The sequence below is a fragment of the Plasmodium relictum genome, assembly GCF_900005765.1.
Source record: "Plasmodium relictum strain SGS1 genome assembly, chromosome: 5".
NCBI lineage: Eukaryota > Apicomplexa > Aconoidasida > Haemosporida > Plasmodiidae > Plasmodium > Plasmodium relictum.
In genome coordinates, this window is record NC_041683.1 from 26,025 (window position 1) to 43,467 (window position 17,443).

At 18.4% G+C, this 17,443-nt stretch overlaps 4 protein-coding genes across 4 annotated transcripts; 3 read left to right on the forward strand and 1 right to left on the reverse strand.

Moving 5' to 3' along the window:
• Positions 1-553: 553 nt before the first annotated feature.
• Positions 554-4,079, forward strand: VPS15 (serine/threonine protein kinase VPS15, putative; the record flags this gene model as incomplete). Its single annotated transcript, XM_028675252.1, has 4 exons — positions 554-721; positions 836-960; positions 1,079-1,360; positions 1,586-4,079. 4 exons carry the CDS (start codon positions 554-556, stop codon positions 4,077-4,079), a joined length of 3,069 nt encoding a protein of 1,022 aa, XP_028531859.1.
• A 1,682-nt stretch (positions 4,080-5,761) lies between these two features.
• Positions 5,762-8,413, forward strand: PRELSG_0500900 (conserved Plasmodium protein, unknown function; the record flags this gene model as incomplete). Its single annotated transcript, XM_028675253.1, has 1 exon — positions 5,762-8,413. The coding sequence occupies one exon, from the start codon at positions 5,762-5,764 to the stop codon at positions 8,411-8,413; it is 2,652 nt and encodes an 883-aa protein (XP_028531860.1).
• Positions 8,414-9,333: 920 nt separating this feature from the next.
• On the reverse strand, positions 9,334-10,305 carry PRELSG_0501000 (U5 snrnp-specific protein, putative; the record flags this gene model as incomplete). The annotated part of the gene is made up of 1 exon (XM_028675254.1): positions 9,334-10,305. The coding sequence occupies one exon, from the start codon at positions 10,303-10,305 to the stop codon at positions 9,334-9,336; it is 972 nt and encodes a 323-aa protein (XP_028531861.1).
• A 3,262-nt stretch (positions 10,306-13,567) lies between these two features.
• On the forward strand, positions 13,568-16,153 carry PRELSG_0501100 (conserved Plasmodium protein, unknown function; the record flags this gene model as incomplete). The annotated part of the gene is made up of 1 exon (XM_028675255.1): positions 13,568-16,153. One exon carries the CDS (start codon positions 13,568-13,570, stop codon positions 16,151-16,153), a length of 2,586 nt encoding a protein of 861 aa, XP_028531862.1.
• Between the last annotated feature and the right edge of the window lie 1,290 nt (positions 16,154-17,443).

The following is a 17,443-nucleotide window of genomic DNA, read 5'->3' on the forward strand; positions in this document are numbered from 1 at the left end:
TATCTTTTTTTTTTTTTTTTTATTATTTAAATGTATTTTTTTTTAAAAAGATTTATTAAAGAATATTTTTTTTTTTTTTTGAAGGGAAAGTAATTTATTTAAAAGCTTATTTACAAATTTATTTTAATTTTTTTTTAACTTTCCCGCATAATGAAATTTTTTTTTTTATATATATATATATATTTTCTTTTTAAAAATTTTTTTTAAAAAATATATAATTTTTTTTATTTAAAGTAATTTACAAAAAAAAGGAAAAAAGTATTACTTTTTAAATTTAAAAAGAAAAAATATATATATATAATACTAGTGAAGTTCAATTATTTTTATTATATATAATTTCAGAATGTATATTAATATATATATACACCTCACATTTTTTTAAATCATTTTATGGATATCTTTTTTTTTTTTTTTTTTGTGCCTTTATAAATTTAATTTAAAAAAATATATCTAAAAAAAAACAAAGAGAAGGATATATAATGTTAAAACATTATGCAGTTTTATTCTTTTATACAAATATGTACAAATAACTTTTTTATAGTTTTTATAAAATATGGGTAACACTTTATATAGTAACATAGGACATAGTACAACAGATTTAGATGATATATATTGTAAATACGTGAATAATATATACAACATTTACAATTATTTGTTTAAGTATGAACATTTTTTTTTTATGAATACTTACACCTTGAATAATTTTTATCATGTTTTAGAAGTAATAAAGAAATTTTTATATAATGGAACATATTTATTGTTTGAATATATAGTTTTTCTTAAGAAAAATAATTAGCATATTATTTTTTTTAAATTATAAATTTTTTATATATAGGGAATTAATAATAACGAAGGTCATGTGCTAATAAAAATATGCAAATTAACAAGTGAATCTCAGAAAATAAAAAGAATATTATACACATTGAAATTTCTTTTTTCTTTTGATTTATTTCCAAATGTGTTAGTTTACTATAAATTATTATACATAGAAAATTAACATACATTAACTAAAATATTTTATATTCTGAAACCTTCCACATAAATATATTGATATCTATACATCTTTCTTTTTTTTTAGTTTACCTTACAATCGAATGAGTGTTTACGAAAATAATATATATATATATAGAAGATTTATATTTAAAAATTTGGATCATTATTTATTTAATGAAAGAAATAACTACAGTTTTTATTATTTTTTTATATTTCAAATATTCTTATCTATTATACAACTACATTCATTAGGTATTTATCATGGTCACATAAAAACTGAAAATTTTCTAATACAAAATAATATGCATATCCTTATAACAGATATTAATATTTTGAACAACTATCTTTATTTTATTCCTAAAATAAGGTATACTTTTTATTTTTTAGAATAGAAAGCTTTTAAATGCGTAAATATTATTTAATAATATATTTTAAAAAATAAAATTAAAAAAAAAATAAAATAACAAATAGCTGTAATATATATAATATCCCATTTTATGTGCTCATATTTTTTATGTATTAATAGCATATATACATATTTTCTCACTTTTTTAGTATATATTTTAACATATATTATTATATTATTTCTTAGATACAAAAATAAAAGGAAGGGGAGATTAAAAAAACTACAAGAAGATATATTTAATTTAGGTTTATTAATATTAGAAATTTTGCTAAATGATAAAAATATTTATTACTTATTTCTTAATGGAAATTTTGATGATGATGATAATTTTTATACAGGAACAAAAAAACAAAAAAAATTATACTTATTAGAGGATACAAAGTACCAAAGGCTTGACAATTTTAATTTATCAAAAAAAAAAAATAGCGAAAAATTTTTTCATGCACTGTCTCTACCAATTATAAATAAAAGAATAAAAATTGAAGAACATGATTTTTTCCAAAAGAATAAAAACCTAAGAATGAATATAGATAAATATAGATACTATAACTATCATTATATTAATAATATTAACTACATAAATATTTATAATGATATTTATAATAATGTAACTTCTTATTCTGTAATAAAAAATAATAGAGAAAGTTTTTCATATGGTAAGGATAATATTCTTAAAAGTAAAACCTTATTATGTAATAATAATGAAAATAGTATAAATGAAGATATTCACTCATATAGTGATTTTGATATTTTGAATGACAAAAGGGAAGTAAAAAATAAATTATCACATAACTTAAATTTTCAAAAAAAGTATGATTTATTTTCTGATAATTCCTATATGTTACTTAATAATCTAAAAAAAAAAAAAGACAAGAAAAATAAAAAATGTAAAAATAATAAAACTGTGCCATATAAAATATGGAAGGTGGTCAATTTAGTAAAGAATCCTTTTATTATTTATTCTCTGATTAACCATTTTTTTATACAAAAAAATAATAATATATTTAAAATATTTAGTTATTGGTCTTATTACGTATTTCCAAGCACATATAAATATGTTTTCTTTCCTCTTAGTATACTTCAGTTACATCCTTTATTTAAAAATTCTAATTTTTTTATTTTGTTAATACATTTTAATTTACCATTTATATTGTTTCATTTAGATATTTTTTCTGAAAAAGAAAAAGAAAAATACATGCTATTAAAACTAGTTATGAAAAATTGGCATAATCATTATGAAAATAAAAATTTCAATGTATTTGATAAAAACTATATATACACAGATTCAGCTGATAAATATAAGAGTAGTTATAAAAAATTATTTTATTATAAAAAAATTGTAAATTTATTTACTACTAGTGTAAATAAACATCAAATGAGAACATATATTATCGATACAAATTTAAATAATCAAATAAAAAAGCAAATTCTGCAACAATGGATAGGTTACAAGCAAGAAAAAAAAGAAGAAAAAAAAAAATGTTACCACTGTAAAAGCTATTTTCCATTCCCTGTTCTTTCATATAAAAATACTCATTCATTTTATAAAAATTTTTTAGAATTTTACAAACTTTTATATTATTGTATTTTTTACAAAGAAAAAAGTTATATGGATATTTTTGGATGTCTCGAATTTTATAAAAAAAATATTTATTCACCTTTATTCAATGATTTTTATTTTAAGAAAAGTGTTTCTTATACAAATAAAAAATTACATAAATGGTCCTTCAATGAAGACATACATATATTAGTGAATATGATTATATCCTCATATAATTCTATATCATATGAATCTATTAAAATATTAGCTATAGAAATTATATATTGTATTATTTATCATTTAAGTGATTCTACATTAAACAAAGAAATAGTATCTTTTTTATTATATTGCTTTAATAATTCAACTGATAAAATTAAAGTTATTATATTAAAATGTTTTTACAAAATAATAAACAATACTAATACATATGAGCATATGCATATGTATATTGAAAAATTTTTACCAAAATTTTATTTGCTAAAAAATAGTGAAAATTACGAAAAATATTTTTATGCAAAATATTTTCCTTTATTTTCTTTTATTACTATTCAATATATATATAATGCAAGTTTGTTAAAAAAAAAAAATAAAGCCATAAAAAATACTTTATCTGAAGTTAAATATATGGAAATATTAAATGAAATAAGGAACCAATTAATTTTTCTCTTGAATTGTTCTAACGATGAAATTTTATTTGAATTTTACGAAAATATAAATAAATTTTGCAAAATTATGAATAAAAAATGGGTTAAAATTTATATTTTACCATACTTATTAACAAATATTTACAAAAGTGAAAATAAATTCATAAGAGCCATGTGTGCAAAAACCACAATTAGAATAATATATTATATAAATCAAAAAAAGATTTACAAAATTTTTTTTAAATATTTAAAACCGTTGTTTTTTGAAAAAAATGAATTGATGCTAGAACTTATATTATGTGAGTGTAATTTTATATTAAAAAAAAATTATAAAAAATACAATGCAAACAAGCAAAAAGTGTGGATATTTTTTAAGAAAATTAGATTAAATCATCTTTTGGATCATCCATCTGGAATCATTAGGAATTTAGTTCAAACATTAAAAACAAATTTACAAAAAAATATTATGTTAAAAAATGTGTTAAAATGTGCTTAAAAAAGTATATATATATATTTTAGAGTATATTAAAATAAATATAATTCAATTCATCATTATAATAATATTTTTAATTCTTAAATTTAATTTTATTATATCTATTATTTTATTTATTATTATTTTTTTTTTTTAGTTTGTTTAATTAGAATATTTGTTGTGATTTATTTTTTTTTTTTTTGTTTATTTTTTTTTTTTTATTATTTTTAGTATATCATAAATATATTTTAAAGATTTAAATAACAAATAAAATATTTAGAATATTAAAAATAAATTTAATGGAAAATTTACACTTACAGCTTCTATCAATACTTACATTTTATAAGTTATTTTTTTGTGAAAGTTCTTGTTAACTTCAAGCAAATATTGCAAAAATATATATGCACAAGTATATTTTTTCATTATTTCTTTATTTTACTTCTATTTTAGCTATATTTTTATTTTTCCCATATTTTGGCTATTTCTTTCTTCTTTTCTTCACTTTTAAATGTAAAATATAAGTATTCATTAATAAATAAATTTAATGTTTCTATTGAAATTCAACTATCCGAAAGAGTGTGCTATTGACACCGTTACACATAATTTTTTTATTTGCATGCATAATATGGTAACTTTTAGAAAACAAAATTATGTAAAATTTTTTTTGGTAATAAAATAAAAAGTGTAAAAGAAAAAAACAAAACAAAAAAAAAAAAAAAAAAAAAATAATAATGAAGTATTTTTACAAATATAGAAACATTTTATTTTTTTATAAAAAAAATGCTTTTTTTTATAATTTTATCATAAATCATGTGTATACATAACATTTATGTTAAAATGTATATATGAAATGTAAATATCTTTTTTAAAAATTATAAAATTTCATAGAATTAAAGCATTAATTAATTCTATGAATCAAATTATATATTCTATATTATTTTAAAACTTTTTTTCTTGGGAAATTTTTTAAAAAAAATTATAGTATTTACTTGTATTTATATAAAAATTAAAGTAATTTGATTTATTAATTAATGAATAGAACAATATAATAATTATTATTTTTTATTAAATTAGTAAACCTAGCACACAAAGTAACAATTCTAATACGTAAAAATATTTATATATATATATGCATATAAATATCTATATTTGTGTATATATTTTTTATTTATTTCCTTCCTTTTTCATTTGTATTTAAATATTGAAATCAAGATAATTTCAACAATAATATGTTTATATATAAATTTTAAAAAAATTTTTAATACCACCAAAAAAAAAAGTAGAACATTCTTTCTTTTATAAATTTTTTTATTATATTTATAATTCACATTATATTCTTTGTTTAAAGAGTAAAAAATATACATATAAATATATTGATATATAATTATTTTAATTATAAAAAATTAGAATTTATTGTTAATCTAATTTTATTATTATTGCTTTTTTTTTTTTTTAAACTTCCATTTAATAATTTTGTTCATCAATTATTACATTATTTACTTAATTTAAAAAATAATACAATTCTACTATATTCTTAAGAATATGTCTATCATAAAAAAAGAAAAAATATCAATAAACAAGTGTATTAACTATTTTTAATATTTAAAAAAAAAAAAAAAAATACCAAGCTGGAATAAATTTTTAATATTTTATTTTAAAACAAAACTTTTTTAGACTATATATTTATTTATAATTTTTTAAAAAGAATGGAAGTGTTACATAATGTGCAACATATAACTGGAAGGATTCCCCAAATTAGTAATTTTAAAAAGCATAATGACGAAAAGTTAAGTGTAGAATCAAATAGGAATATAGAAAATTACATGCAAGCATTAGTAAATTTATATTTAATTACAAAACAAAAAAAAAAAAACTCAAAACTTTTGGTAGACTCTGATCATTATAGAAGTTGCAATTGCAGAAAAGGTAGAAGATCTAGAAATAGTAACTTTTCGAATCAAAGTGGAAAAGGAAAGAATGAAAATAACAACAAAAATAATAATGTAAACAAAAATTCAAGTAATAAAAATAACAATGATGGTTATGATAATGGATCAGATAGTGATAATGATGAAAAAAAAAATAACTTCAATAAGGAAGAAAAGGAAAATGATAAAAAAAAAAAAAAAAAAAAGAAATCAAAAAAAAATAAAGAAAATGAAAATACAGAAAGAGAAGAACGTGAAGAAACAGAAGAAAATATAAATGAAAATGATGACAATCCTGAAAATGAAGATATGAATATGAAAGATAACACTAATTTAGAAAAGACAGTGGAATGGATACATGATAATGAAGAAATAGAAAATATACAAAAAAAAAGAAAGGTAAGTAATGTAGAAAATAGTGGAGAAAGTAGTATTAATAACGAAAACATACCCCAAAGAGATCAAAGTTATCAAGATTCTCATGCCAATACAAACATATCTGATAACACATTAAGTCTTACGAAAGCATTAGATATAAATGAACAAAAAAAAGTTAATGAAAATTTAGGAAACTTTAACCCATTTTCAAGTAATTCTTGTTGCATTGAAAAAGAAAAAGACTCTGATGATCAAAATCCTTTTAATTCAAATGAGGATGTTTATTTTTGCATGGAAAGAAAAAATACAAAAATTAAATTAGACAATGTCTTAAAAGAATTAAAACTAAAAAGCTCACAAAGCATACGATATCAAAGCACAAATAGCAATAGTCCCAAAAATCATAATATTTCAAATAATAATACAAATAATACAAATGCAAATTTACAACACATAGGAAAAATTATAGATAATAATGAATTAAATGGTACTACTTCTAACTTATCACTTAATTCAAATACTCATAATTCTAATAGTATATTTCATCATTATGTAACTAGAGCTGGGCAAATGAATAAAAATCCTGTAAAAAGTGTTTCTTACAATTTAAATAAAAAATCACAGTCATTTGGTTTAGATCGCTTATATAATACAGATAATTCATTTTACTTAAATAATATCTCTTATGACTTTAATAAATTTCATTCTTGTGTAAGTAAAGAATTAAAAAGCAATTATGAGTCAAACAAAAGTGAAAACGGTAAATATACTGAAGGAGAAAAAAATACAAATAATTGTATTGAAAAAAGTTTGAATTGCATTTCAGATCCTTTGAAAAAAATAAAAAAATATGTTCCTACTGATAATGTATGCTACGAGAATAATAATTGCGTGAATGCTTTAAAATACATTAAGAATTATAGTTGTACTAATCCAAAACAATATATTAGAAATTATAATTGTATTAAAATTGCAAAATCTACTATTTCGGATAATACATGTTTATATGGTATTAAAAATGCGAAAGAACACTTAAATTTCCAGAAAGTTTCCAAAAATTTGAAACACTTAGAAAAGAATTATGAGAAAATTGGAGATGCTTATAAAAATTATATTAACAAGTGCATAACTAAGGCAAAAAAAACTATTAGCAATAAAAAGGAAGGCTGTATAAATAATAATAATTGTAATTATCAATTTTTCAGTAATAATTTTTATAAATTAGCTTCTAATAATTGTTTAAATCTCAGTAAAGTCTACTCAAGAAAAAAATGTAAGATTAAGACACTTAATCATAAGAAATATTTTGCGCTCCTAAATTCATGCTACAGAAATCATGTTGATTCATTTAAAAGAAAAATTGATAGAAACAAAAGATTTATTCATAACTACTGCAACGCTTGTTACATCGATTGCTCCAACAATGAAATTGGATCTAATGACTTTTCTGGAAAATCCTCTTGTTTCGATTATGGAAACATAGAAGTTAATTCATTAGAGCGCATTAATTCTTTAGATGATGATGATATGGGACTAAAGGATTTATATAAATCTAGATCCTATAACATAGTAAGAGAAAATAGTAACACCTCAATAGCCTTTCAAAATTTACCTGATGTTAACTCAAAAAACGGTTGTAGACATAAAAAATATGTCAATAATTGTTTAAGAACAAGTATTAAAGCATTAAAACATTTGAAAAAAATTGTTCCTTCATATGGTACCGAAAATGAAATTATTTATGATGAAGACAAAAAAATATTTTTTGATTTAGAAGATAATACCTACATTAATGTTAAAGGAAATTTATATTATAATACAAAAGATAAATTATTTTATGATATTGAATATGTTCAAGATTTTTCATATAATGTAAAAAATAATTTAATAAATTTTTATAATTTTCTTACCACAGAAAAATATGCGCCCTGTAAAGTGATTATGAAAATGTGTTTGCATATTAATGAATTTATGTATAACTTATTAAGTGTAAGAAATTTCGAAATGTATTATAAAGATAGACAAAACTTAGTTGAAATTATTATTAAGTAATCTTATTGTATCCTATATATATGTATTATTATGTTTTTTTTTTTTTTTTTTTTAAGCTTATATTTTACTTCTTTAAATAATTTATTTTATCATATTTTGTTATTCCTTGTTATATTTTTAATTATATTGAACATGTATTTATATTATTTATTAACTTAAAATCTTAATTTATAAAAAATTCTTTATATTTATTCCACTTTTTATATTTTATTTTTTGAAAATTTTTGTTACGATCTTTTAATATTATATAGAGTGTTTATATCTGAAAAAAAAAAAAAATTATAATATTTATATATACTTAAGTTTGTTTATAAATATTTACAACCCGATATTTTTTTGAATGAATTTTTGTCTTTTAAGCTATTTTAAAGTACACACAATTATATATTATTTTTAATTTTTTTATATTTTCCTAATTTTTTTTTTTCTGTAAAGTTTTTCATATTGTTTTTCTTTACAGATTTTCATTTTTATTTCAACAATTTGTAATTTTTTTTTTTTTTTTTTTATATCGAATAACAGTTGTAATATTTTCTTTAAATCAATTTTTTTTTCTTTTTCTTAAAAAAAATTTATATACCTTAATATTTTTTAATATTTTAAAATTTTCTTCTGATATACAAAATATAATGTATTTATATCTTAATTATTTCACTTTTTCTCAAAATATATTAAAAACTTTTATTATAAACAATTATATCTTTAAAGTTATTGAAAAAATATAGAAATTTTATTTTTTTATAAAAATGGTAGAATGTATTGATTCGATATATGTAGAAAGCAATTAAAAAAAAACATATACATAAATAGAATAATTGAATCTGTTAAATAAAAAAAAGGTAGAAATACAAGAATAATTAAAAATCTGAATATATCATTATATATATAGCAACAAAAAAAAAAAAAAAAAGGAAAGTTCATTAAAATTCCCCTAAAAAAATTGTATGATCAGATGAACAGGAAGCAACTATTTCTTCTAAAGGATGAAAAGCAACATCATTTATAGTACTATGATGTCCTGGTAAAGAATATTTTAAAATTTTTTGTTTATAATCATAAATATATAAATAATTATCTCCACTTCCACATGCTAATAAATTGTCATTGTTAAATCTTAATTTAATTAAATTATAATCGACATTATATTTTGGTGCTTTCAAATTAAATAATAATTTTTCATCACAAGAAAATGGCTGAATATCCCAAAAACATATAGTTTCATCTACACTAATAGAAGCTAACATAGTTTCATCGTTATTTATATCTAATCCACTTATATAATCTTTATGCCCAGTTAATATATCTTTTAATTTATAACTCTTACTATCATAAATTTTTATAGTATTATCAACACAACTGGTATAAATAAATTCTCCCTTTTTATCTGAGCAGACAGCCAATAAAGGAAAATCATGTTTAATAGTATGGATTGATTTTTTACTTCTAAAATCCCAAAATTTCAGAGTGCAGTCATCACTGCATGAAACAAATAAGTTATAATTAATTATATCTAGAGCATTAACTATACTTGTATGGCCTTTAAAACTTTTTATTTTTGATTCATTTTCTATATCCCATAAACATAAATTATGGTCAGCTGATGCACTGCATATATAACTATCGTCTTTTGACCATTTTGCTTGTAATACTGCATTTTTATGACCTCTTAAAACATTAGTTGTTTCACATTCATTGTATACATTATGAATCATTATAGTCATATCAAAACTCGATGAAGCAATAAATCTTCCATCTGAAGAAAAATTAATTGAATAAACTTCACCTTTATGAGTATTTATTAACATATTCGGAAAATATAAGCCTGTTTTTCTTTCTTCAATTTCATTTTCTTCCTTTTGCAAACTATACATATTTGATTTTACAATAGCCATTTTTATCTCTTCTACTTATTTCTAATTATTATATTATTATTTTTTTTTTTTTTTTATTTCTTTTTGTTTTTTTTCCTTTTATAGTTATTCTCTTTTATATTTTAATAACATCGTATTCATAAGAGTTCTTCCGAATTTTTTTATGAAGTCTCATGAATTTATAGTTATATTTATTTTTCTTATAGTTGATTATACATAAATATATATATGAAATATTTTTTGTGTTAGAAATAATACTTTTGGCTAATAAGTTTTCATATATTTTTTTAATAATTTTTTTATAACAAATTATAAATATATTAACTTATTTTGTAGCATTTCATATTTAAATTATAAGATGAATTTAATAAAATTAAATTTTTTTCATTATTTTTTCTTAAACATTAAAGTTAATATAATTGTTAACTGTTTTTATTTAAAAAAATTTTACTATATTTTTCAAATGTTTACATTACAAAAAAATGAAACTCTTTAAAATTAATAATTTCTTTTTCTCTTTAATTCATAATTTTTTTATATTATTCCAATAATTACAATTAATTTTAATATTCAATGTTATATTTTATTTTACTTTTTTAAAAAGAATGGTATTAAGTTTCATAGTAAAATAAAGTATAAAAAAAAATTTTAATCTATAAATTAAAATAAAGGAATTTAAAATATTATATAGTTATATAATTATGACTCAAAAAAAAAAATTAATTATAAAAATTAAAGAATATATATATATATATTCATTTATAATTTTATATTTTTTTTAAAATAAAATAATCATATGTAAAATTTAATTAATAGTTATGGAATATAAAAAGAATTTTATAGGATTATGATATATTTTAAGCACTAAAATAATTTTATCAACCGTGAGTTGAAATAATTTACTTTTACATACACATAAATTAAAAAAGAAGCAATATATTTTTATAAATTTTTTTTTAAAAAAATTATTAAAATATAATATTACTATATCAATATTCCGTTTTATATTATTAAGAACTTATATATTTTACAAAAACCCTAAATATTATATAATAAAATAAAAATTTCTGTAATAATATTAATTAGAATCCTAATATATATTAAGATAATAATATATTAAAATTTTAAATAATGCTATGTTATTAAATAATAATATAGAATATTTTCTGTATAATTTAAATGTACATTTATTTTTATGCAGTAATTTATTCCTTCTATGTTTAACTAAATCTTACTTTTAAAATTTTCTTTGAAATTTTAATTTTCTCAATTTTTTTTTTTTGATAAAGAATTTAAAAAAACAATTATTAGTAATACTTTAAGGTTTCCATTCATTTAAAATCAAAATAGAACAAAAGTAAAATTAAAAATTTTAATATATTTATTCTTTTTTTTTTAAATTATAAATTTAATAAAAAAAACAAAAGACTAAAAGAGGAATCTTTTTATAAGCTCTTTTTTTTTTCTTTTAATAAATTATACAATATTAAAAAAATAAAAATTTATATATTGGGATAAAAAATTAAAACAAAGATAAGTAGACATCTATTTGTAAGAATATTATTCAACATTTCTTACTAGAACAACTATTAATTATATTTTTTCATTTAATTTTGATTCTTTAAAATTAGTTATATATAAAAATGTAGTATATACATAAATACATTTATATTTTTTATCTAATTAAGTTTATTCATATTTTTAGAGAAAATAAAATTGTAATTTTATAAAAAAAAAATATATTCTATTTTTAACGGACAAAATTTGAGAATGCATTTTAACAATTATAATTTTAGGAGTATAAATAATTCTAATAAAAAGAAAAAATTTTAAAATAATAAAATATATTATTTTATTTAGTTAGTTATTTTATTATCTTTTTTTTTTTTTTGCTTTTTGATTAAAAACATTTTATAATCATATATTTAAAAAATTTTACTTCATTTTCTTTTTTTCCTAAAAAAAAGAATGCATGCACATTTATTTGTGCCCAGAAAATAAGAGCTCGTTTTTTAATTTTTTAGACAATCTTTTCATATTTACTAATTTTTTCTAATATTATGTAAAATATATGTATATATATGTAACATGTAACTAATTTTATTTTGTAAATTTTTTTTTTTTGATATTTGCAACTATGTGTAATTCTTAAAAAAAAAAATGCACGTTGCTACTTTAATGCTCTAAGTTGTGATTAAAGAATATAAATAACGTTACTTAAAAAAAAAGGATTATTTATGATTTTTTTTTTTTTTTTTGATAGAACAAATTAGTTCTGTTGCAAAAATAAAATTTTTCTATAAGAATATTTCTATTTATTTTATTTTTCTTATCATACTACTTAAAAATTAACAATATTAAAAATAAATTAAATCAAAAAAATATGATTTTAAATATTTAAAAATGTAAATAAATAATCAGATGAATATAAAAAAACATGTGAATTGTCCAAAAGCTAACCCACAAATAATTGATAATATACTTAAAAAAATAATTATAAATAAATAAATAAATCATAATAATCTAATAAATAAATAATAAATTATAAATATAAAAAATATATTTAAAACATATGTAAAAATAATTGAATGAATAGATATAATTGGACATATTAACTTAAGTTTTCTTTATTTTTGTTTAGAAAAAAAGAAATTTCATGATTCAATTAGTATTTCTATACTTAGAAGTTTATAGAATAAATCTCATTCATTTTTTAATAAAAAAAAATATTTCTATAGAGCTATGTTTTTTAATTAAAAAAATATTATTTATATATTAAACTTTATTTATTTTTTTTTTTTTTATTACTGCTATAACAAACATTATATTTGTCTATTTTTATTTTTATATATGTTTTTTTTTTTTCTTTTTTTGTTGTTATGCAAATTTGTAATAATTTTTATTTTTATTTTAAGATTCTTCAAAATACATAAAAAAAATAATAATAATTGTTTATTCATTTTAATATTTTTCGTAAGATATATATCTTTTTAATGAGAATTTTTTAAAAATTTTTTGGAATTATGTACATTTTAATAAAATGCATATAAAGTAAGAACGACAAAAAATAGATAAAAAAATTCATAATTATAAATGTTATTATATTTTTGAATAGATAATAAAGAAATTATTTGAAAATATCAAGATTTATAAAATGAAATATAATTCAACGTGCATATTTATAAAAAAAAGTTATGCTTATTGTTAGATAAAAATATAGAAATTAAGATATATAAACATGAAATATTTATCGTAAATATTTCAATTAAGTTATTTTATAAAAATGTATGAACATACTGTTTTGAAAACATTATTTATCTTTTTTTTAACCTCAAGCATAATTTCTCCTACAACAAAACGCTTTAATAGCGTTTTTAATGAAGATTCAAGCATTAATTTTACTAAAACGACTGAAGACAATTTATTAAGTGGTAATAATATAGCATACATAAATGCTTACATAAGAATATATTCATTTCATTATAAAAAGAAAAAATTGTGTGTAAATGTGCATAATAAAAAATATAGATGCATTTCCTCAAATGATGAATATAAAAAAGCATGTTATAAGTCATACTGTGCAAATATTTCGTTATTTTGTAGTCAAAATAAGGAAGTAAATTTTATATATAGAAGATTAATTTATAATGATATTAATTTTGAATGTGAAGCACAAAGTTTTTGTGTAAATTTCTTTGACTATAAATGTTTGTATAGAATTAAAAATCCATGTCTAACACTACAACAACCAATTAATAAATGCAAAAAAAAAGATAAAATAACTACTTTTTTTATATTCATATTTGTATTCCGAAAATCACTTTGCATAAAGAATAATATACAAAATATAAAAATACGGTGTGATAAAAGTATAGAACTATATATAGAAGATATGTTTTTAAAAACATGTGATTATCATATTCCAAATAAAAAAAAAAAATCAATGAATTTTAATAAAATTCATAAAAATTATGAATATTTTGAAGTTCATTCTGATAAATGGAGATTAAAAAAAAAAAATAGTTATAACATCCACAACAATTTGCATGATATTTATTACATTTTTTATAAAATTATTCAGAATAAATTTCACAGTAGTTTAAAGAATATTTATAATAATATTCCTTATACTATTTACGAAATATCTCATCTATTTTTTCCCCCTTTTTTTAGAAGTATGAAAATAAAAAAGAGGTTAATAGCAGATGCTGGGAACGATGATGATTTAGATGGGGATATTGAGGATGAAAACGATGAGAAATTAGTAAATCAAAAATTTCATAGGGCATACTCAAAAAATAATACTATACAATATTTTAAATGTTTTTTAGATAAAGCTGCAGAAAATGTAAATGCAGATAATGAATTATTAAGATGGATTAATCCTGTTACCAACTCATGTTATTGCAGTGAAGAAAACTCAGAACCTTGTTCAACAAATGATATTACTGACGCTAATTTTGTTAGTCAATTGATGGACAGTGATTTTTGCGATGTAAAACATAATCTAAATGTTAAAGATATATTTATTGTTTTATCTAATTCTAAAAAGTTACGTTGTGAAAACTCAAATAAAGTAGAAAACATTGCACAGAAAGAATTATATAATTATTGTAAATATGGATTAAAAAGTTGGCATAATAATAATTTTTATGATTATATGAATTGTGATACTGTAAGAAGTGATGAAGAAAAAAATAAGGGTGCATGTAAAGAAAAATGCGAGCAAATGAAATTATTATGTAATGAAAATTCTCAATTTTATTCGTTTGAAAATTGTAAAAAATATTATGAAAAAGATTCTAATATGCAACTTATATATACAAATAATTTTAAATTTTTTGATGAGCATTGCAGTTATTATGATTCTTCCAATAGGGGATTAGTTTTATGTAAACATAAAAATGTTGATTGTGACTTCAGTGAATGGTCTGGATGGTCAAAATGTTCAAAAAGTTGTAGAGACAATGATTATGATTTTAATGCAGTACAAAAAAGAACACGATTCCTTCTTAAGGCAGCTTTATATGCAGGAAAGTCTTGTAGTGTTGTTGTAAATGATAATAACAAATTAGTAGATATTAGATTTTGTTCAGAGTTACCTTATTGTGATCCGGATTTAAACATAGAAAAAGAAGATAGAATTCCTCCCTTTGTTATTCCTTTAAAAGAAATTGAAAAAGCAAATACGTTAGATGATTTAAATGATGATGATAATGAATTATTAAATGAAAACTTCTTAAGTAATGGATCAGATATGCTAGTTGATTGTGTGGTAACTGATATGTATAAACATGAAAATTCAATAGGTTATAACGAAAAAATGAGGTCGTGTTCTTGCCCTAGCTATGAAACTCCATGTTACTTTAAAGATATATATAATTCAAAAAATTGGAAACCTTCCTTAGAAAAATTATGTCGAACAAATCCTAATATAAATGTTTTAACAGCGGATTATGTTATGATTGGATGCGATATGTCAATTAGCTTTAAAAAAAAGGAAGTAGCTGTTAATACATATTTAGCTATGACATTTGATTGTCAATCCAGTTTATTCCAATATTTATTTTGTTCTAAATTCAATGAGTCCACTAGGGTCAATTTTATTTATATAATTATTACTTGTATATTTGGTGGTATTTCAGCTTTATATGTAATTCATTTAATAATTAATAATAGTGGAAAATTTAAAGTAATACTTGGATTAAACGAAAAGAAACAATTAGATAAGCATTCAGACGAAGAAAGCGAAAATGAGGAAGATGATGCAAATGATGTTAAAGAAGGTGAAAAAAATAATATGACTAATGATCATACTATTGTAAATAATGAAGATATCCTATTAAAAATGAAAAAAGAAGAAAAATAAACTAAATAATGTGAATTCTTTATTTTATTTTTTTATAAGCTAATAATTTTATATACTCATTTTTAAATATATAAAATACTATCCGTTGGAATTTTAATTTTTTTTTTTAAAGTTTCTTAGCTTGCTATTAGGTTAAATTAAAATGGCTTTATGTTAAATATGCTATCATGCACACTATGAATATTTTTATAAGATACGCTATTTTATACTTTTTTTTAATATTATGAAGATTTTCATTTTTTTTTTTTTATCTCTATATAACTTTTTTTTTATAAAAATAAAGTTTTTTTACCAGAAAATTGTGTAAGAAATTATATAAATTATGAAGTATCTTATTTTGTGTAAAATACATCAATCCTTTTAACCATTTTATAAATCCTATGAAAATTAAAACTATTTTTTAGAAAAAATTATATTAAGATGGATTTACAATTCAAACTTATGGGTTCAGATATTACTGTTTTATGCATAAAAAAAAAAAAAAAAATGAATATTTTAGAATTTATTTTATATAAAAAAATTTTTTGCATAATGGCATTAGGAATAAACGCTAATCGGTCTTAAACATATGTATTCTATAAAAGGTTCGAAAAAAATACTAAATATAAGTATTTCAAATTTTGTTACTTTTTATTTCTTGATTAAAAATAATGTTTTTACATGATATGTTTTATAATAAAAATATATTTTTTAACAAAAAAAAATTTGTTATTCCCTTATATAGCCTTTTCTTTTTTAAAACATTTTAGCATCCTAAATAAATTGAGTATTATTACAAAATCTCACTTATTCCTGGAAAAGAAATTATTGATTCTTTGTAATAAATAGAAACATTCATTTATGAATGATATAAAATGTTTACAAAATAATATATATATGTTATATTTAAATTTAAAAGAAAGTTATTTAATTTAACGTTTAATAATAAAAAGAAATGAACAGCTAAATATATTCATATAAAAAAAAAAAAAAAATACAAAATTTATAAAAAATATATATATATAAATATATATATATATATACTTCTACAACACAAATGGAACTTTATATACTATTATTATTCAGAAAAATTATTCTGTATATCAGATATTTTTTTTAGAAACATATTTCTTAAAAAAAAAAAAAAAATTAAAACAATGCGTGTAAATAAAAAAAAAAAAAAAGTTGAAAAAAATAAGTATATATATATATATATAGATACACGAGAGTATAAATATTATTTTAGTTAGAAATTCTATTTGATCTTATTATAATTTTAACTCCTTAAATTTTTTCTCTTATTTTTTATCT